This window comes from Priapulus caudatus, unplaced genomic scaffold (assembly GCF_000485595.1).
Source record: "Priapulus caudatus unplaced genomic scaffold, Priapulus_caudatus-5.0.1 Scaffold82, whole genome shotgun sequence".
Classification (NCBI taxonomy): Eukaryota; Metazoa; Priapulida; class Priapulimorpha; order Priapulimorphida; family Priapulidae; genus Priapulus; species Priapulus caudatus.
The window spans coordinates 541072-562661 of NW_014577143.1; the positions used below are offsets into that span (position 1 = coordinate 541072).

The 21590-nt window shown below is 44.4% G+C and overlaps 1 protein-coding gene and 1 long non-coding RNA gene across 2 annotated transcripts in view; one reads left to right on the forward strand and one right to left on the reverse strand.

Moving 5' to 3' along the window:
• LOC106804657 (C2 domain-containing protein 2-like) overlaps window positions 1-21590 on the forward strand; it is a gene marked incomplete in the record, with an annotated part of 88944 nt that overhangs the window by 60176 nt on the left and 7178 nt on the right. Inside the window, 8 exon segments of the mRNA XM_014805930.1 lie at window positions 5874-6115; window positions 6682-6746; window positions 7593-7723; window positions 8605-8683; window positions 11118-11186; window positions 12669-12773; window positions 14032-14135; window positions 20628-20739. Of these exon segments, the coding sequence (XP_014661416.1) occupies window positions 5874-6115; window positions 6682-6746; window positions 7593-7723; window positions 8605-8683; window positions 11118-11186; window positions 12669-12773; window positions 14032-14135; window positions 20628-20739 (907 nt within the window).
• LOC106804658 overlaps window positions 18542-21590 on the reverse strand; it is a 14392-nt gene continuing 11343 nt past the window's right edge. Inside the window, exons 2-3 of the long non-coding RNA XR_001393350.1 lie at window positions 20919-20930; window positions 18542-18551 (exon numbers count right to left, since the gene is read on the reverse strand). This is a non-coding gene — a long non-coding RNA (uncharacterized LOC106804658). The remainder of the gene's footprint in view (window positions 18552-20918; window positions 20931-21590) is intronic.

The following is a 21590-nucleotide window of genomic DNA, read 5'->3' on the forward strand; positions in this document are numbered from 1 at the left end:
ATAGGGACAGAGAGCTGTAGGGAGTAGGATTTATTCCTGTATTAAAGACGTGAGGTCATAGAGTGAAGGTGGGGAAAGCAAGGTGTAGGAGAGAGATGAAGCCCCGCCTGCATCAACAATATGTGTGCTGTCATGACTGAAGGGAGAGAACGGTGTAGGGAGAGTATGCATGTTGAGTACATGGAGATAAACGTGTAGAGAGATGATACAGCCTGCCCCAATGACACCGCAGCATTAGCAACAGCAGCTGCAGTAGCAGTGAAGCTTCCGGGCCACTCATGCGATTAATCCCCCAATGTATTACATATTACATCATCGTAATCAGTCACGCAAGTCCCCTCCGGCTTGATTCGCGATCTTGTGAAGAATTCTTCTTTTTTTTGGTAAAGTCGCCTAGTAGAGGCAGCATGCTGAGGATTTAACGCATATATAATTTAAGATGCTTTAGTGCCTATACAGTGGCCCCCGCTTTATCGGGACACAGGTCGGGAATCATGAAAATTTCCCGATTGAGTGGTGGTGCCGAATAAGCGGTGTGCCCGTTTATCTACGGCCGTAATTCGTAGACGGGCACTGTACGATCGCCTGAGTGATCTTTTAGGACGTGTCTGTCATGGAGAAGATAAAGAAAAACGCAACACGGGAGTTATTAAGCTGGGTTTACACTGCCAACTTTGTGTTGGCGAATTGGCGAATTGGACTAACTTCCCAACGCTCTATCAACCGTTCTATGAACTGTGCAGCGCGTTTACACTGACGACTTGGCTAACTCGATCGAGCGGTCAGCGTCGACCGCGAGCGTACGCGTGGGGCGATGGATATAGGCATTATTGCATGTATAAATTCTTGAGGTATCGCACGCACAGGCGCAAAGACTCGTGCACAGTCACATAGTTGGGATGCCACGAGGGCAGTGGAATACTGGAGGGGTTTCCCATTGGATTTGTCCATGCTCGTGATGCCAACCTCCTCCTCATGTGCACGTGCGCGTGTACGTGCGCGCACGCGTGTACCTTCCCCGTTTACAACAGGTATCTGCCGTATCTGCCGTATCGCACACACCGTATCTGCCGTACCGCACACACCGTATCTGCCGTGCCGTATGCACATGACCGCACGCGTGCGCGGTTAGGGTTATATCACACCCCTCACAGCAGGCTATCCCAGAAACCACCGCGCCGATGCATGTATGCATTGTATCAGGAGTGTATAATAGGGATTCTTTATCTGCTCTTGATTGTATGTATGGCACATCCATAACATATGATTCTAATACGGCTGAATAGCCGATCTGGTAGAGCGACTGGCGTTACCTCTGAAGGTCGTTAGTTCGAAACCCATATGTTCTTTTTTTAATTTTTTTTATTTTTTAATTTTTTTATTTTTCTATTTTTATCCATTTAACTATTTTTTCCCAATTAACGCAAATATTTATATGATTTTTTTTATTAAATTAAATTAGGGTTAGGGTTAGAGTTAGGGTTAGGGTTAGGGTTAGGGCGTAGGCTGCGGTGGTTTCTGGGATGTGAGGGGTGTGATATCAGGTTAGGGTTAGGGTTACCCTAACCCTAACCCTAACCCTAACCCTAACCCTAACCCTAACCCTAACCCTAACCCGCGTGCGCACACATACACGCGTGCGTGCACGTACACGCGTGCGCGCACATACACGCATGCGTGCATATACATGCACGCATGTGCGCACATACACGCGTGCGTGCACGTACACGCGTGCGCGCACATACACGCATGCGTGCATGTACACGCATGCGCGCACATACACGCATGCGTGCACGTACACGCATGCGCGCACATACGCATGCGTGCACGTACACGCATGTGCGCACATGCGCATGCGTGCACGTACACGCATGCGCGCACGTACACGTATGCGCGCACTTACACGCGTGCGTGCACATACACGCGTGCGTGCACATAAACGCGTGTGCGCACTTACACACGCACGTTCACGCGCACGCGTGCGCACATACACGCGTGCGTGCCCACATACACGCGTGCGTGCGAGCGTGCACATTAGGAGCTCGGCTGCACGTGCTTGGACAAACCCAATGCCCTCGTGGCAACACCGGCATCCTGACTCTGTGACTGTGCACGAGTCTTTGCGCCTGTGCGTGCCGTACCTCGACTTTTATGCCACAGAGAGTCGTGTTAGCTTCCTTGCCTGTCTCGCAGTGTTGTTATTACAATAATCCGTTAGTTCTGTCTGCACGGTGGGGCGGGATGTGCCTGTCGTCGTCGTCGTCGTCGTCGTTGTTGTTGTTGTTGTTGTTGTTGTTGTTGTTGTTTGTTGTGCTGTTTCTTGGCGGCGGCAACGGAGAGGAGAACAGGGGGAAGAGAATGATGTTGGGGATGCGGATGAGGATCGTATGCGAGGATGCCATGTACGTGCACGCACTGGTTGATGAGCGACACCTTGTTCTCTGTAACTTCCGGCTCCGCCGTGTCCTCTCGAGTTCCCGTGACGTCGGCACCTCGGCGACGTAGCGCCCAAAGTAAATGACGTAGGGACGATGTTGAGCACGCAAAAGAGAGCGTGGTGGCCAAGCAGGTGGTGCACATCGCAAATTCTGACCTTACTACTTCTTTGGGGCGGCACTGCCCGCCTCATTTCCATTCCTACCCTATAAAGTATAGCGATTGGGTTGATGTTACGCATTTATAACAAAGCGTGGATGCCGGACAGTTTGTGCGCATTGCAAATCCTTTCACTTTGATTGTGAATTGTGATTCAAAATTTTCACTTTGGTCGCATCATCCCGCAGCAATTTTCCCTATGGTAATATACATGAACTGACGCTCGCGTCGCTCGTCGCCGTTGCAAGCCAAGATAAATACCTTCGGCCGATCTTGGGCATTCAATCGACGTCACGTGTGCATTGTAAAATCTCATTTACAAGATTCACTTTGCTCGCACCATCGCGCTCCGGATGCCAAGATAATTTTCTTCGACCGTTTTCACACGTTCAACGGCCCGGAAACCGGACCCTATCATAATAATATCTAATATATTATTTATTAAATAAATCTATGCTGAGAGAGAGAGAGAAGGTGGGAGACTGAGAAAAGGCGGTAGGGATGATAGCTGAGCGGCCGTAAAAGAAGCAGGAGGTTGAGCCAGGGTCAAGGGGAAGGACGGGGGTGAAGTAGGTGTTTTGCACGCTACAGGCTATAGGGCGCGCTTCTAATTATAAATACAGGTCTAATGTATAATGATTTATTACATAAATCTATGCTGAGAGACCCCCTGACCATAAATAAATAGTCATCACAAAATATAACTCCTCTGGTGAGATATTGCACATGCGCTAACACACGAACGTAGCCAGATTGTGTACTGATCATGACTGGTATATGCAGCGCGGACTTTACATGCCATAACATACCATAAGATCTTCTTCCTATTTCTTAAGTAAGGTCTACTGATGGAATGTTATCATATAAATCTATGGTAGGATAACTCCTCTTCATTTCAAATGCATAATTGTTGCATAATATTAATTTTCTCGGGAGATATTGCGCATGCGCGAACACCGTTATTAAATCACCGCGTTGCACTCTCTCCCTCTTTCTCTTTCCCCCTCTTTCTCTTACTCCCCCTCTCTCGTTTTCTCGCGCGCGCTCTCTTCTCTTTCTCGCTCGTTCCCTCTCGCTCTAGTGAAATGAGCAATTTCAACAAATTAATTTAAATGTGTAATGACGTACGCGCTTAATAGCTGCGGCATTATGCCGCTACGTGGCGCGCCTGCTCGGCCACAGTAATTGAGTGGCAAAGCAAAGGTTACAACCTTTTTGCAGCTTTTTTTCACAATTCCAAAAAAGAGTTTTGCTGTCATCTCGCCCTCATCTCAGCGGTGGTCACCCCTACATATTCAATAATGAACCCGACCTAAAAATGCCCCCCTGTACATAGTCATGTGATAGTCAGAATGAAGGATGTACATGTACTCAAAAGTACCTCAAATACCATTTCCCACACTCAGACACGTGCCGTAGAAACGCTCGCGCAAATGGTCTCTCTCTGGGTGGAGGGACACACCCCTGATTGCTGTTCTCTGATTGGCCACTTGGCAAAAAAAACGTCCAACACGCCAACTCCGAGTTGGCGAAAATAGAACATGTTCTAATCTTCCAACTCATTGCTATCGATCGGCTGGGCGCGCAACTTTTGCGTTTACACTGCCGATTGTCAGTTGCGAAGTTTCGAAGTTGGTACAATTCGGCAATTCGCCAACACAAAGTTGGCAGTGTAAACCCAGCTTTAGAGTAGGCACGCTATTAGTTGATCATGTCCCCATAAGAGGGCGATCTAAGAGTACAGCGCCAAATGTGTTTTCAAGCAACGCTATATCACTGTGGGACAGGATTTCTTTGAGTTACTGCGTAAGAATGAATTGCTATGCTGATCTCGCGTGCATTCCCCGCGCTCGGTATAACGGTTTTTTCATAGTATAATCATAACATGATCGTTTTCTGACAATTGCTGCCGATTATGCGAAGATTATTTTGCAAAACCGCCTGCTAGCCACGACATCTCTTTATTAACGACCCGTGGTTTTCCTTTTGTTTTCCTTTTGAGTGGCTTCATCCTGTGAAATTGCTAATTGCCTCCGCGTGCAGGGTGGAGCTGTGTCATCTAATGAGATCTTCCCTTCTTATATTAAAATGTTAGGGTTTATGGAACCCTTTGAAGAGGGGTGGTATACAAAGGTTGGTCTTTGTTCAAGTGTCCTTAATTATCAGTCTCATTAGCGTTATCACGTTAGGAGCTGTAAAATAATTTAAATATATAAGACTATAGGTATTACGTGGTATCAGGAGTGAATAATAGAGTGAATAATAATAGAGTGAAAATGGAAATAAAAATATATAAAAATCGGTAAAAATAGAGTGAATAATAATAGAGTGAAAATGGAGATAAATATATATAAAAATCGGTAAAAAATAGAGTGAATAATAATAATACGTGAATCATAGAGTCTCTATTATTCACTACTGGTGATATTTTACTGCTAATATTGCCCCCGCTGTATTGCGGCGGCGTAGAATAAGCGGTATATATAACGTTATCGTCAGCATCCGATATTTGTATTGATTTCCCAAGATGTTTCCAACGAGATGAAATTAGCGTTGTGCTAGCGGCGTTGTCGAGAAAGATGATACATCATTTGCGAACAGCATCACCACTTGCACAATTACATTACTGTTTGTGTTAGTGGCGTCGTAAGCGCAGGTGTTGGGGATACAACGCGCATTTATCACGCACGCTTCAGAGACGGGAAGTAGCTGTAACTAATGGATCATTTAATCGAAATGTTGAACAGCTTAGCTGACGAGAATATATGGCGAAATATTTCAAACTAGCTAAATTGAATGGTCTGACAAGTGTTTTGCTACAGTCAGCGATGTATTCCCTGTCCGCTCCACTGACGATTGACGTTAGTTAGTGCGTTAGTGCACGCACGTGACGTGTGTTAGTGCGGCAACGCTTGAGTCTTTGAGCTTGTATCTATTGCCTCAAGCCCAGCATAACCGTTGTTAGCAGTGATCCGTAGACTTGCAAGTTGACTAAAATTCCAACTTTTCCAACACTGCAAACTGCAAGGAGGCAGCAGGTGTTTCCCAATAACTAAGCACATTTAATTTCTTCGAGTCTTAACACGATTTGATGAAAAACCCCCGAGTCTTTCCTCAAAGGAACAGTTGTCGACTACGTAAACACGAGGGGGGGAGAACGCTCGCCCCGTTTATTATCCGTAAACGAATAGCTAGCTTCGTGAAACCGCGCGCCAACTCGCCGGGAGAGGGTGACCTCTTCTTATTATCTCTTCCTATGACGCATCTTCGTTTCACAGGAAGTTGAGAGCTCCTCGCCGTCAGTGCCCTCTGCCGTCCCGGCGGTCGGCGCGTCGGCGGTGGTGCTACCTGGCGGACAACTGCAGCTGCTCGTCAAGGTCATCAAGGCGAAGAGTCTAGGGGAGGTGGCCGGCTGCATTGACCCGTACTGCGTCGTCGAGCTGGACAACCCGGCCCGCAAGTGCATGACGTCGGTGATCCGCGACACGGTCAACCCGTTCTGGGACGAGCACTTCGTTTTGTGAGTTTTGGTTTCTCGTGTGTTTGGTGGATGGGGGGGGCAATGGAGTTTGTGTGCCGTGTGGCGTGTGCGTGGTGGCGTGGTGCGTGTGCGTGTGCGTGTGCGTGTGTGTGTTGCGTGGGTGTTTGTCGGTGCCGTGTACGAATGTGCGTTGTGTGTGTGTGTGTGTGTGTGCGTGTGGTGCGCGTGTGTATGTGTGTGTGTTTGCGTGGCGTGCGTGCGTGTGTGTGCGTGCGTGCGTGCGTGGCTGTGTGTGTGTGTGTGTGTGTGTGGTGTTTTTCTTTTTTTTTTTGCGTGCGTGCGTGCGCGTGCTGGTGACGTGCATAGCGTGTGATGGTGTGTGTGGTGTGGTGTGTGTGTCGATGTGTGTATTGCGTGCCGCTGTGTGTGCGAGCGTATGTGTAGCGGTGAGTGTCGTTGCAGTAAGTCTAATGTCACGAAAAAGCGCTCTGTTTTCGTGTGTGTAGGCGATGCCTGATAGCGTGTGGCGTATTTGCCTAGCTGCTCACGCAAGGCTTCGCAAGTGCCTCGATAGACCATGCGTGTGCGTTGTTTCTGTTTTCCAGCCCCATCAACACGCAGTCGGAAGCTCTGACATTTGACCTCTACGACAGAGCTAAGGACACTGGCCGTAAGTGACGCGTCTAACCCACACCGATCTAATTAACAGCGCATTCACGTGTCCCAGTCTCGTGTTTATGTACCGTATATGATCGCGTAATAACCGCGGGCGCCTATAAGCCGCACCTCAATTTGAATCGGGTAGCCAAGTATTGCGCCTAGTATATTTCCCCTCATGATATAGCGCACTTATAAACCGCAGAGCAAATACAGGGTTGAAATCTGAGGTCAAATTTGCGGTTATTACGCGAGTATATACGGTACGTGGCCAGGGAGAATTCCTCCTCTCTCTCCCCCAAGGCATCTTCTAGAAATCTCGAAGGGGCTTCCTCTTAATTCAGCTCACGGGCACGACAGAGAATATGGGAGGAATTTCCGTGGTTGCTTTGTTAGACGCTTTTGCATTTATACGAGACTCTGCGTTAAGCCGTTTCGGGTAGGCTTATTGCCATTAGCTAAGATTGGTCGTGACAGTAATGCCCGTAGCTGTCTACTGACCGATTTTTTAATGCACGCGAGTTTTTACAGCGTCGGAAAAAGCATCTTTCTACGTCGCAGCCGAAATAGGAGATGTCCACAGTAACTAGGGAAAAAAATAGAATTCGTTCTAGCAGACCACTTCGACTCTCATAAATAAATTACCTCGTGTTGATTTAGTATATAGCGAAAGGTGGAAAATCCGCCATGGTCTGCATATGATATGTGTGTGCATCACGGTCAGTTTTGTAAAAAGTTCACTCGCGTTTTACGACAATATTATAGTACAGGAGCTAAAAGCTAAAAATAATACGCGGATCATGTATGCGACCGCACGCATCTGATTGTCCGTCCTATGTCTCGCACCTGCATCTCGCAGTGGACTTCCTCGGTCAGGCAGTGGTCAGTGTGAGTGAACTGCGCAGCAACCCGACCCCTCGCCAGATTATTGACCTGGCTGGCCGACCCGAGAAGGATGACGAAGAGGTGTCTGGTGCGATCACCTTAGAGGTAGGTTGTCCACAACTCCCACCCATACTTACTTACCGATACCTACAACATAACAGCAGTTCACGTCGGCTAGATGTCTGTGATGAGGGTAGGTGACACTTTCTACACTGCATCCACCTTCTCTCACTTACTAACCTATATACACAACATCAAGAGCGTATTAAGAGCGTATTAAGAGGGTATTAAGTGGGTATTAAGCTTCTTTATACGCTCTTGACAACATAACGTACACTCACGTCTGCTAGACGTGAGGGATGGGGTAGGCAATATATTCAGTAAAACTTTCGTCACTAAAACTGTAATTTACTCAGCTAACTAAAAAACGAATAAACGTAGCAGGTCTGAAACGTAGGTAGCAGAACGTGATACGCCCACATATTTTTCTGTTCGAGTTGCGTCATAAATGATATCATTTTCCACACATTTGAGCCGTGCGATGTTTCTATAGCTTTTCCACGCCTTTTTGTTGCGTAACATTATCCACACGTTTTGTGTACATTTTATATTATAGTGTGATATACCTTTGCTGTAACAACCATGTTGAAATACTAAGTGAAACCTGTTAACTGTTACAAGTTCTCCTATATTTAGCATCTAACTCATATAATTAGACGAATGTATACCTGTGAAGGCAAGCAATAAATACCAAGTAAAGTATTACCTGGCAAAGTATTACCACTCCTAGCTTGTAGTATATTTATGCACCAAGTTCGGGAAACATTGCTGATAGAGTATATAAATTAAGCAAGTATAATCTAATCCACAAAAATCATAAATCATAAAATCCATTAGGCGACCGCATGCATGCAGCAGTATATTTAATCAACGCTATTCCGTTGTGTTAATTGCCACTGTTAATATAGCCTTTTCTTTTATCGCAGTTTGCATACATGGACGGCGAAATTTTGCCCCAAAACGAAGCGAAACAGACAACTAGCGCCACACCCAAGCCAATTGATGGTAGGCCGACTACACCCACTATAGTTCGTCTTTTGCATGAACGCTATGATTTCCGGGTAGATTTCGCTACAAGTTTGCATGTGTCAGATGATACTAGTGATACGATAGGGATATAACTCGTGTATATAAAGACTAATGTCCATACATACATACAATACGGGCCTTATTTATTACATCAATGTCAACGGAATGAAGCAACGCCTCCCGTATACCACCACTATATATATATATATACATCATATATATAGACCCACACACGTGTCATGATGTAAGAATGTGATTCGACCCGCGTGCATGCATGTGCAACCGAGTAGGTGAAATTAAGCAGCTAGGGTTTCCCATCATCGAAGTCAGTCCGGGTCACGAATATAGATGAGCGCCCTCTATAAATCTTACGACTTCTATCACCCTTACTGCTTGCAATGAATAATGAATGCCGTCACCGCCACCACGATCCCGTTTCAAGTGGCACCTCTAAAGTGATATTATTACTCGGTCGATATATTTTTTCTTAGCGGTATATCGACTATCGTTTGCAAAAGCAGCGCCCATCAGCTGCTAGTAATGTATATGTACATATAGATTAAGTGGTCTGTGTAAGCCGCTGCTATTAGTCCGGAACACACACGGAAGCACCTCACCACATGAACACGCGTTATAGTGTCAGGCGTGTATAATATAGACTATATTACATTATATAGCCTATCTATATTATACATATATATTTTATATTATATTATATATATATATATATATATATATTATTATATTTATATATATATATATATATATATATATATATATATATATATATATATATATATATTATACACTCCTGATAGTGTTGCTACTGTAGTTCTGTTACGTGCAGCATTCACCGATATTGACATTACCGAGACGTAACGATAACGGATATTTATTCACTTGTTTAATTAATTATTTATTTATTTATTTAATTTTTTACTAATTTGTAAAAATGTAAAAATTTGTGGCGAGGGGAGGGGTAGAGGATTCGTTGATCGCATGATCGCGTGATGATGTTGAAGCCGCACGTCTGCACGTGACGGCCATGTACGTGGAGCCGTTCCTCTTCGTCCGGTATATAGTCTGTTTGCTGCTCCGTCTAGCGGTTCTATACGTACACTAGGTTTGACGCAGTTACGGCTTAATCACACTTAATTACTTTCTTAATTACGCTTAATTACAAGCACCATGCTTGCTATACGACACTATAGCTGCGATACTCTGCAACGATGTGCCATATAGTTCCTTCCCGGCTCGCATGCAATCAAGTGTAGTCGTAGATAATGAGACAAATGATAGGCGTAGATTCTGTGCACAGATGTTGATTTCGTAGTGAAACCACAATGTTAGTTAATATGAAGAGCTAATAATACATAGGTACTACATCGGTACATAAATAATACATAGGTGTTATTAGCTCTTGCTTAATATGTGTAGCTGTAGTTTAATCTTAGCGCATGCGTTTATCAATCCACTTCTATTCCTGTAGAACACTTGGTTTATACCCAGCCCGTGCACCCTCAATATACCCTCATTGTGTCCTTAATCTGTTCACTTGGGGGCAGGCATCTATACGAAACCAGATTCGGGCGAGTTGAGCTAGGTGCTCTTAACCTATCTTCACGAGTAAGGAAAACCTAAGGCAATGTAAGCCGGAGTATTCACGTTATCATGTGTTCACTCGTATGTTACATAACGAGGGAATCCGTTTCTGAGTATTGAATTGCTGAAGCTGGTGCCCGTTGAAGAGGGTCGGTAGGTCGCATTTGTTATCGCCCCCCTCAACCACACGCACACGTACGGATATACACACCTATGCAGGCTGTGATGAGCTACGTATTTGCTAATAGTCGAGACGTCTACTCGGTCGTATATCTTCTAGAAGAATCGTTTACCTGCAAGCGTTGCGCATCTGCCGTGAATCTGGCAATAACTTATGCACAGGTGGGGTCGATTGGTCATCACTTATTCGATTTAGACACCGTTACCTGTGAGAAGTCAAGCATTAGTCAATATTAACTGCATTCCTGCTGCCTCTCTCCCACTGATGGAATAAACATACATGTTCTTATCACTGCATAGCCTAGCATCGATGATACAATATTGCTTCTCAGTACACGACCAACAATACTGTAGACACTGTCGTGCATCATGGGTCGTAGGTCAAATGCTGGGGGTCAAAGGTCAAAGCTCGCATGTCGTAGGTCAAAGGTTGTGTGTCGAGTGCGGTAATATGACTAGAGGGAGGGAGAGGGTTCCTAGCAAACATTGTTATTCCTCGCCGCTCCGTACCACCGCCTCAGGTCGGCCCGCACGAATTTCGCCAACGTGTTCCTCCGATTTGCTAGCGTAGCATAGTAGTGAGTGCCTGCGTTGTGACTTGTGTTATTTTTGTGACTAACTTCTGCAGAGACACCTATCCAAGTTAGCCAGCAATCTGCTCCAGCCATGCAGGTGTGCGAAGTGAGTGTCGAGAAAGGTAATAAACTCCTGCCACATATTCTCACCCACTCCCCCCCCTACCCCCCTACTTGTGAAGCCATGATGAATTTGAAAGTATGGGAAAAGTGAGCGATGCTTGAATGTTGTCAGGAGTACTTTCAAAATTTGACCGGCTGTTTGTTTTCTTCCCACTGTGTCCTTCGATATTTTCGTTGCCCTTCGTCGGTGACTGATCTTCTTCCTATGTCAATCTCTGGTTCGTTGTTTCTCGTCTCCCATAAGATGGTACGATGAGCAGTCTTACGCCAGACGATGTGCTGTCGTAAAGTGCTAATGTCGTGTCTCGATACTTTACACTAATCGTATACTTATGAACTTGTATTGCACTTTCCTCGGCGGAATTGAAGGAATTGTCCTCAATTATTCGTTTCAGTGCAAATTAAAGTTTAATACCCGCTGCGGTGATTGCGTGATTACTATTATTCGTGGTCAGAATTGAGTTGTTGTCAGACAAACATATATGATGCTGTGAAAAGATTAATCGATCAATTGCACAATTAGTTTGCATGGGTTCGTACAGCAAACAAAAAGTATTTTGATTGGCTAAACGTAATGAATGGAGCAATATCATTCTACCAGTTTTATAGTTGCGTCCGTTCGCCTATCCGTATAATTTACTGTAGTAATCGTTCACTATATCTTATATATATATATATATATATATATGCGTGAATACTATAGACACTGCTTCTCCAGCGCGTTATTTGAAAAGTACGGTAATTGAGACCATTCCTGCAATTCTAGTGCTTAAGGTTTCTGAGGAGGACGCAAAGTGCATGCCGAGCTGTAAATGTTTTTTGCACGTCAGTTCTATTTTAATTTTCCAGCAATTGCATGTTTTTTTCTCGTAAAAATATTGTTATGCAGAATTACTGATCATGCATGTGTAAAGTTAGTTGAGATAAGTTAACTAATTCCAGCAAAATCATTAAAGGTGATGGCTGAAGCTGAATTTTCACCACAGGTCTACTAAAGTATTGTGATCACAAGCGTTTCGCTATCAGTGCCTCATGATTATTGCATAAACGAATCTATTCTAAACCGGAAATTCCCTGGGTATTTTCCCCGTATTTTCGCACCCGTTTTTGCCATTAGGCGGATTCATCGATCAAATAAGGGATTTAGGCAGCTTGCATCAAGCAGTGTAGATAATACTGGCCGTTTCAAACTAGTAATTCATCACTGCACAGCGACGATTTTCACTGAAAATTATGTTGATATCTATTTTGTACGCTGTCACAGCGGTTGGGCACGCGTAAAACAAATGATCACGATGCTTTAGAAGTCTTTTCCTTGTCGGGATGGTGCGCATTGAAAGAGACGATAATGATTCTAATCACTCCTGCTGCGTTACACGCAAGAGTGGAGCATGAAATATTGCATGCTGCCTATATAGCCGGGCAAGACAATGCACCCTGCCTGCATGTTACCTGCATGTGCTTTTCTTTCTCACCGACAGATGTCTCTGCTGGTAGTTCAGTGGCCTCTGATCCCGTGTCGACTTCCCACAGCGACGTTTGCAGAGTTATCGACTTTGGCTCAGAAGGCCTAGACGATGCTGAAGGTGTCAAGTCTGTCTCGATGAAAATACACGCGAGTTTTTTTTGGCTGGTTTCCGCTACAACCAAATGCACGGCTCAGCTGATGCGCGCCACTGAGTCGAACAGCATTGTGACTTTCGTGTAACCTTATACCAGCGCCTGTTGTTTTCACTTTGCTCTGAAGCACGCTTTGTATAGGGCTTTTCTTATTTACTGTAAGAAACAGGGCGTGCCAACACCTCCAGCTGTATTGTTCGTTCGCGCGCTGCCGATATTTCTTGTGCAGCGCATATCTGGATGTAGTTTTTATGTTTAGGTTTACAATCTTTGCTGTGTTATTTTACTGCACTTTCGGCTGTTGTACTGCGTCTCTGAAAGAGAATGCATAGAAGAACTCTGTACCTAAGTAACTTCGAATTATGCCATAGACACTTGAACCCGGGTTTGAAATTGCACACTGCCAAGGCATAAGTGCTGAAATGGAACGTTGCGTATACGTATTTGTTATGTAGAACTCCCAAATAATGAAAAATTTAACTCAAAAGCTCTAATCTACCAAGGCTTAGGGCCAAGAGCTACGTTACTGACGGTGTCTTCAACCTTGGATGTTCTTGAACAACACATAATCGTCTTTATTTCTATATATTAAGGGTTTCAATACATTCCTGACAATATAATCGGCTAATGTTTTGCCTGTTTTCGTGGGTATTATCAAAAGCGTATTTGACAATCATACCTTACACTAGCTTGTGGCCGAGCTGCCATATATGCTGCATTGTTATAGACACTGTATTGAGACGACAGTTTCTTATGGCAAAGATACGTTTTAATATTATTTTGCAATGGCCCGTGTAAAAAGTCAATATGATGCAGAAAAGATACATAAAATGTGTGCAAAGTTATGACTTGACGTACTTGAAACCCAAGGTTGAATAAGACACCGAGAATATCTACTTTGAATATGTGTGTTTTGCAGACACAGACCTTTGAAACAATTTTCAGTATTTGGGAGTTTTGCATTAATTATTAGTTATATATATATATCTATTCCATGGAATCAAATTTAAATACACCAAGTCATTAATAATCTACCCATATCTCGCGGTGATGTCAATTTTCTGATCCGATATCGGATAGAGTTCAGAGTACAGTCTGAATTGTGGTCACCTGAAACCAATCTTACAAGCGTCGATCACGTACATTTGCGCGCTCATCAATGTGACAACTCGGTGACAGTTTTTGCATCATTTCCTCTAAAAACAGACCTAATTGTCTTGGCAGACGTGAACAGTCCAGCTGAGGCTGCGATTCGGGATCTGGAGGGCGGACACCAGCCGCGCACTCCGACTAAGACCAGTCACCTGATGATCACTGGAGTTATTAGGGTAAGCAGGCGCTCACGCACACGCGCACGCACACGTACGCAAAACACACACGCACACACACACACACACACACACACACACACACACACACACACACACACACACACACTCACACCACACTACACCACACCACACAGTCACCATGCACACTGCCTCGCACCTACGCCCACGAGCACACACTCACACGCACTAGCACACAAGTACACGTAAGTACGCGCGCACGTGCACCCACGACCACACACTCAATCACACAACCTACACCTACACCTACAACCCCGACCACACTACTCACCACCACACACACACACACACAGCCACAGCCACATCCACCACACAACACCACACACACCAGCCCACGCCACGCCACGCCACACACAACCTACACCAACCACACACAGCCACGACCGACTCGCCGCTACTCATAGCCCACACACTCCACGCGCAACGCGCGCAGCACACGCAGCACGTACCATACTCGTCACACGCGTGAATTTATGAAGCCATGTACACACACGTCTACGCACGCACACGCAGCACGTACCATACTCGTCACACGCGTGAATTTATGAAGCCATGTACACACACGTCTACGCACGCACACGTAGCACGTACCATACTCGTCACACGCGTGAATTTATGAAGGCATGCACACACACGTCTACGCACGCACACGCGTGCAGCTGATGTTGCCTCTGCTATAGGTAACTCAGTAGACAGCTGGTACGTTTAGTATTCTTTAGGTTGGCTGTTAGAGGTACCAGTAACCATGGTTACGCTCTCTTCTTTAGTGTCGCTATTACAGACTATTAGTGTGTGTTTAGGGTGTGGTGTACGTGTGTGTAGGCACGTGTTTTAGGGTGAGTTTTATAACATAAACGGGGTATACGTATAATGTCTACTTCACTGTGGTTAATATCGCAGGCACATAATAGCATTAGTTCTATATATTCATAGTAAATATGACTGGCACTCAGAACCCATTGTGTTATTCAGGATATATGTGAGAGGAACCCACGACTTCCTATTTCGGAGATGTGAATATTAATGCTATTGTTATTGATATTATGGTATATAGACCGACTGTTATGCGGGCTGGAATGATGTTAGTATATTTTGCAAATGCTTGGATCCGTGAATGTATCTTGTAGATGCACTTTATCATTTTAGGCTTTACTTTATGAATACTGCTTCCACGTTTTCAATACTTATTTGTTTTGCTTGGCTTGTTTTCTACAACATCCTATGGCAAAGAGAAATTCAAAACGTTGTATGCGCTGTTTCAACCAGTTCTACGATTGCATTACTGCCAAAAATGTATTTGTTGTAGTTATCTTGCAGCTCCCTCTCCCTCTCCTATACTGCGATCATAAAAACATGTTATGACATCATAGATATCACATTTAGCATCGGTGCCTGTTCAGAGTGCCCTAACGCCAATGGGTATCTTTTGAGGTAGTGCTGAAGTTATTTATGGGTGAAACATTTTTCGTGTACGCGAGAAATTTGTATTCACGTAATTAGGTTAATTTACATTATCGTAGGGTTAATTTACTCGTCGTTAGGTTAATTTACTCGTCGTTAGGTTAATAACTCGTTTAGGTTAATAACCTCGTCGTTAGGTTAATTTACATTATCGTATTGGTGCGAAAAACGAGCAATTTCTTAAGGTTACCTTCATTTTATATTATCGTTTAGTGGCAAAAATGCGCGCTGCAGGATGGGGTGTTTGCAATGAAATATTTACTTGTCAAAAGATAAACTAAATAACAGAATATAGCAAACAAGCGGGTTAGTTTAAAGTAGAAACGTCAATATGTTGTAGTGGAAGAACCATGCACCGAGGTCAGATTTTTTTGAGTCTCCAATTAAGGAAATAGAAATGAAATGTGTTTCTAGTTTGTTTGTTAGTACTGGGCAAAAAAAAACTTTAACAAATCCAAGCTTTCTCTGCGCTCTCCCCGCATTTTCCGCCATTTGTTTTATCTTCAATTTTTTAGATGACGGTACCGTAAAACACGGTTAAATTGCATCAATGCTGAGGTACATCATTAGAGAACTTTTGGATGAATATTTTTTTTTTCGTTTTTAAATATATTCCCAGTACTTTGCCGAGTCTTTGCTTGCACGTTGGATGCCATTAATCTGATTACTCACTCCCTGTTGTGTTTTCTCTGCGCCTGTATAATATACAGGTGTCTTTTTTTGGGTGGTGCGCTGACTGATTACAACGCGAGCAAAGTAAGATGGGTTGGTTCTCGTGCGAAATAATTAGCGCACTATGAGTCGAGCATGGCTTTGGAGAAATAGTTATCCCCCAGTGCATTTCCCCTCTCAGGCTTCCTACGTACAGCTGCCTCGCAGCTGTAAAAGCACCACAAAAACCTGTTCGACTGAGAAAGCAAGCATCCTGTTTACAGGCGGCTTCGCAGGCCCTAGCGGAGAAGTAAAATAGATCGTAGCCGCCTCTAGAATGAGAGTCACCGGCAAAAACCCACACCTACCTATATATGCCGCCACTTCTAAGTATGGCTTCAGAGATCTCGTTCGAACGCGAGTGGGATTTTTTTTGTCGACACAATATCGTATCGTTTTAGCGAAAAACCTCATGTTTGAGATGAGACGACGTTTTTTCTAGTCACTGTGTATTATATATCATTTTTTATGAAAATAATTATTCCAATTTAAATTCCGCAATATAACCCGAGTAGGAATAGTTTTAGATACGTCTACGACTTTTATCTACTCATGACAGGTTTGCCAAGTTTCCGTTGTCAAAGCAACTGATTCTGGTCGTTGACAATAATTCAGAAATGATTAGACTGAATCCGTTAAAAATCCTCTGACGGCCACAGGGACTTTCAGAATCAGTCTGCGAGGGTTCTCACAAAGTCTGTAGGGCAAAGCGTAGCCCGTTGCTACTTTTCAAGCAGCCTGCAGGATAATGGCGCCCTTATATTTCCCAAGAGTTTCCACGTGTATGAGCCTCTGCAGAGAATTGCTCTCTATTCCCTGTCGGCTCCCTCTTGCCAGACGGTTAGTGTGGGAGCAAGACCTTCCCATCTGTCGAGCGGATTCCATACGGAGGCTGCAGGTTCATACGTCCCCTGCACTCCCCCTGTGTGCCTCGCACTCCTATCTACCTTCACTGCCCCCACCGAATTTATTGTCACCCTGTTTGTAGTGGGTAGCCCAATGTTACAAAACTGACTCATGTATCGGCTAGTACTGCGATTTATTTTAATAGTAAATACCAATGATTTCCCTCAGTACATCTAGTAGCTACCATGCTGAATACTGATAGATCGCGTTGTCATATAGTACTATATAGTCATATTGCAATATATTATTAATTATTATTACTGCAATGCATGCATCCGGATCCCTTATTAAGGGCATGAGAAGACGCGGGTACAGCGCATGCGCTGACACACGTATAGCTAGGTCCAGAAGTTGACACACGCGTCGCACGGAATCGGAGACATCCATGTACGTGCACAAAAACTCATACGTTCACTTAAACATATCGAATCACTAGAGCAATGTTGTGCGGCACGGTCATACGCGTCAGTGATGTGAAAGTATTTCTCCCAGTGTTTATTCTCTTAACCCTCCTTCGTTTCCAATGTGGTGACTTTGTTTTTCTTATTGTGACAAACATATATTTAAAAAAAATGATATTAGCAACGAGCGATACATTTAACTATTCCGATACGGTCCGATCCGATCCGGTTGTTTTTTAAGTCCGAACGAACCATTAAATGTAGGCAAATTCGTAAAGTTTGGTTAACACTTCTGTCTGTTGTGTCCGGTATTTAAAACGAAGCTTGTCTCGCTTTGTGAAACTTTTGAAAAAGTGTGTAGTATTCACTGATCTCAACACTTTTTTTCAAGCTTATTCTGTTTTCGATTTCTTTTGAGATGTCTGCACCATACAGGTTAGGAAAACAATTTTCCAAATGGATATTGTGAAAGTAGAGCGGATGCTTTTTAGCTAAACGTAGCATAACCCAACACTTTTGTTTCCCCTTTTTTGGTTTTGATCACACAAGTGCATTTCCGACGAAACGTCAACTATAGCTGGTTGTATGTGATAGAGACACTGTCATTTATTCTCTACCTTCTTTTTGTTTGACTCTCTCTCTCTCTCTCTCTCGCTCTCTCTCTATCTTTATCTCTCCCTCTGTCTCTCTCTTCTCTCTCTCCTCTTCTCTCTTCTCTCTCTCTCTCTCTCTCTCTCTCTCTCTATCTATATATCTGATCTGTCTATCTATCTATCTATCTATCTAACTATCTATCTATCTATCTATCTATCTATCTATCTATCTATTAATCTCTCTATTTCGCTCTCGCTCTCTCCCCTCCCATATATATATATATATATATCGTTTTCTTTCGCTCGAACAATCTTGCTCTAGTCTCTCTCTCTCAACGCACACACCACACCACACGTCACGCGTACGCGCACGCAGCACGCACGCACACGCACGCACACACACACACACTATTCCCCCTCTCGCTCTCTCTCTCTCTCTATCGCTCGTCTTTTTCTTCGTTTTCTTCTTTCTTCTTCGCTCGGCATCATCTTCTCTTTGTGCACGTGTATATCGTGGTATGGTCATGGCTGTATATATAGTATGAGCAGCAATAGTAATAGGCACGTGCATTAGCAACGCCCACGTACTTCGTACGTGCTCGCATGTGGCTGGGGAGAAACCGTGATCTTTCACAATTCTTATTTCCTGTGCTTGTAAATCGCCATGGCAACGCGCACATGTAGGTTGACGGAACGTTCACTCGTGTGCTACCTACAATTGAGGTTAGTCCTGCAAAGTATGCCTTAGCTAGACACACCGACCTCTTGCCGTAGCTGTATAACAGTGGCATCGCGTGTCGCGCACGCTGGTCGCCTTCGTTTGTTTCTTTTTTCGCGCAGTTTTCTTATTCGGCTCTGCAGTACGCTTCAGTTGCAGATGCTTGTTTTGTTCCGGTTTTAGTATGCTTTGGCTTTCGGTTTGTCTACACGCGAAACCTGTGTGCAGATGTGTGCTAGCGTATCTGTGAAATGCAGCACACCACTGCCGAAATATCGTGTCTCAGGCTTTTTCATCGGGAAGTGCAGTTATAATAAACTAACATGGCTAGCAACACGTCGTGAATGCAATTTCACCAGCATAACTGGCCGTATGCTGGGAACTCTCTCTCTCTCTCTCTCTCTCTCTCTCTCCTCTCTCTCTCTGCTCTTTCTCTCTCGCTTTCTTCTCTCTCGCCGCGCTCTCGCTCTCTCTCTCTCTCCTTTTCTCTTCGTATCTCTCTCTATCTCTCTCTATCTCTGATCTCTATCTATCTCTACTCTCTCTATCTGATCTCTCTCTCGGCTCTATTCTCTCTCTCTCTCTCTCTCTCTCTCTCTCTCTCTCTCTCTCTCTCTCTCTCTCTCTCTCTCTCTCTCTCTCTCTCTCTCTTCTCTCTCTCTCTCTCTCTCTCTCTCTCTCTCGCTCTATCTAACTCTCTCTCGCTCTCTCTCACTCTCTGCCTGTCTGTCTGTCTCTTACGCTATCATCATGTACTGCTGGCTACTGGCTGCTTGCAGCGCTACCTCTCGGTGTTTTCCTACAGTCCAGCTGCTCTGTGTAATGCATTAGGAAATGCCGTGATTAGGGAAACGTGCTTAGGTGGTGGTGCGGTTGAGTGGTTGCTAATGATCATGTATTTCTCTTGGGTTGTAGCCGATGCTGTGTGCGCTCCCTGTTTAAGACGTATAAACACCTTTGCCTCTGCATTAAGTTAGCTTATACTTACGTGGGCGTGCCGATGCCAGTTCTGTCGGTGTAATAAATGAATGCGTGATTAGTTAGGGTCTAATTGTTTAATTCGTTGGGAATATATCTACTACTCGGCACGATTATTAGCTCATTAATTGAATAAGGATCTAATGCAGTGGTGTATCATGGCAGGGACGATTGTAGTGGCAGGGTGAAATGTGAGAACTTCTCTAAATTGCGGACCTTGAAAATCCTAATAACATCTTTTTAGGCGGTCCGCTATTAAATTGCTCTGGAAATTTATATATCTAAAGGTGAGAATCTGAGAATTGGCTATATTAACGAGTACGTGTGATCGCTTGTTATGTAATGATAAAATTGTTTAGGCGTTTGAGCAATAAAATGCATCATTAGCCGTTTGATTGCAATTTTGTTTATTGCAGCAGGTTTTTTTTATTTTGTTCTCATGTGCCACCGTATAGTTAACTGTAAACGTGACACAATCAACACCTTTCCAGAGAACCTTGCACAGCTTCGCGTTTCAAAAACCATTAGTGGTGGTTATTTGATGATTGTGCGCATGGACGTGTGTGTGCATAACATTCACCAATATATACCAATAGTCACGGTCACACCTGCACACGTGCACGCATGCGCTCACACACACATGCATATATGTGCTTGGGTATATGCTCTCATTATATATATTTTATGTTTGCGTTGCCCGCAGGGTCCCAGCACCGATGTAGAGGAAAATCATGAGGCGGCTTCTGCTTCTGCTTCGCCAACTCCTGCTACTGCATCAGGAGATGAGTCTAGCAGGGCTGCCAGCGCCGATAGAGGTGAGATACCATCTTATAGGTTACCACTGCTACCTATCCGCCCCTCCATTTTATGCCTAAACGCTAATATACATGTCCGAGATATAGCTATGCTCTCTACTCTCTATTTTCTCTCTAATCTATGTTCTTGACTCGGGTGTTCATATTGTTCTCATGTCACTGTTCCTGTGTTTTTACACGTGTATTGCATGCTTACCGGCATGTTCCCACTGTCAAACTTCTTCGTGCTGTCACAGGTATTGTTATGATCTCAAACGTTCTAATGTTCGTGTCATTGCATTTGTTCGCTTCTCCATGCTGCCATGGATATTCCTACTTTATCTACATGCTCTTAGCGTCAGGCAGGCTCTGGCTGGCTAGGATGGATGTAACATAGTTCTTCTTATTTTCTTCCACAAGTGTTTCCACTGCCGCAAATGTTTCCACTGCCACCCACAAGTATTCCTGCTCCCACAAGTGTTCCTGCTCCCACAAATGATCCTGCTCCCACAAGTGTTCCTGCTCCCACAAGTGTTCCTGCTCCCACAAGTGTTCCCTCTCCCACAAATGTTGCTGCTCCACACAAGTGTTCCTGCTCCCACAAGTGTTCCTGCTCCCACAAGTGTTCTTGCTCTCACAAATGTTCCTGCTCCACACAAGTGTTCCTGCTCCCATAAGTGTTCCTGCTCCCACAAGGGTTCCCGCTCCCACAGGTGTTCCTGCTCCCACAAGTGTTCCTGCTTCCACAAGTATTCCTGCTTCCACAAGTGTTCCTGCTCCCACAAGTGTTCCTGCTCCCACAAGTGTTCCCTCTCCCACAAGTGTTCCTGCTTCCACAAGTGTTCCTGCTCCCACAAGTGTTCCTGCTCCCA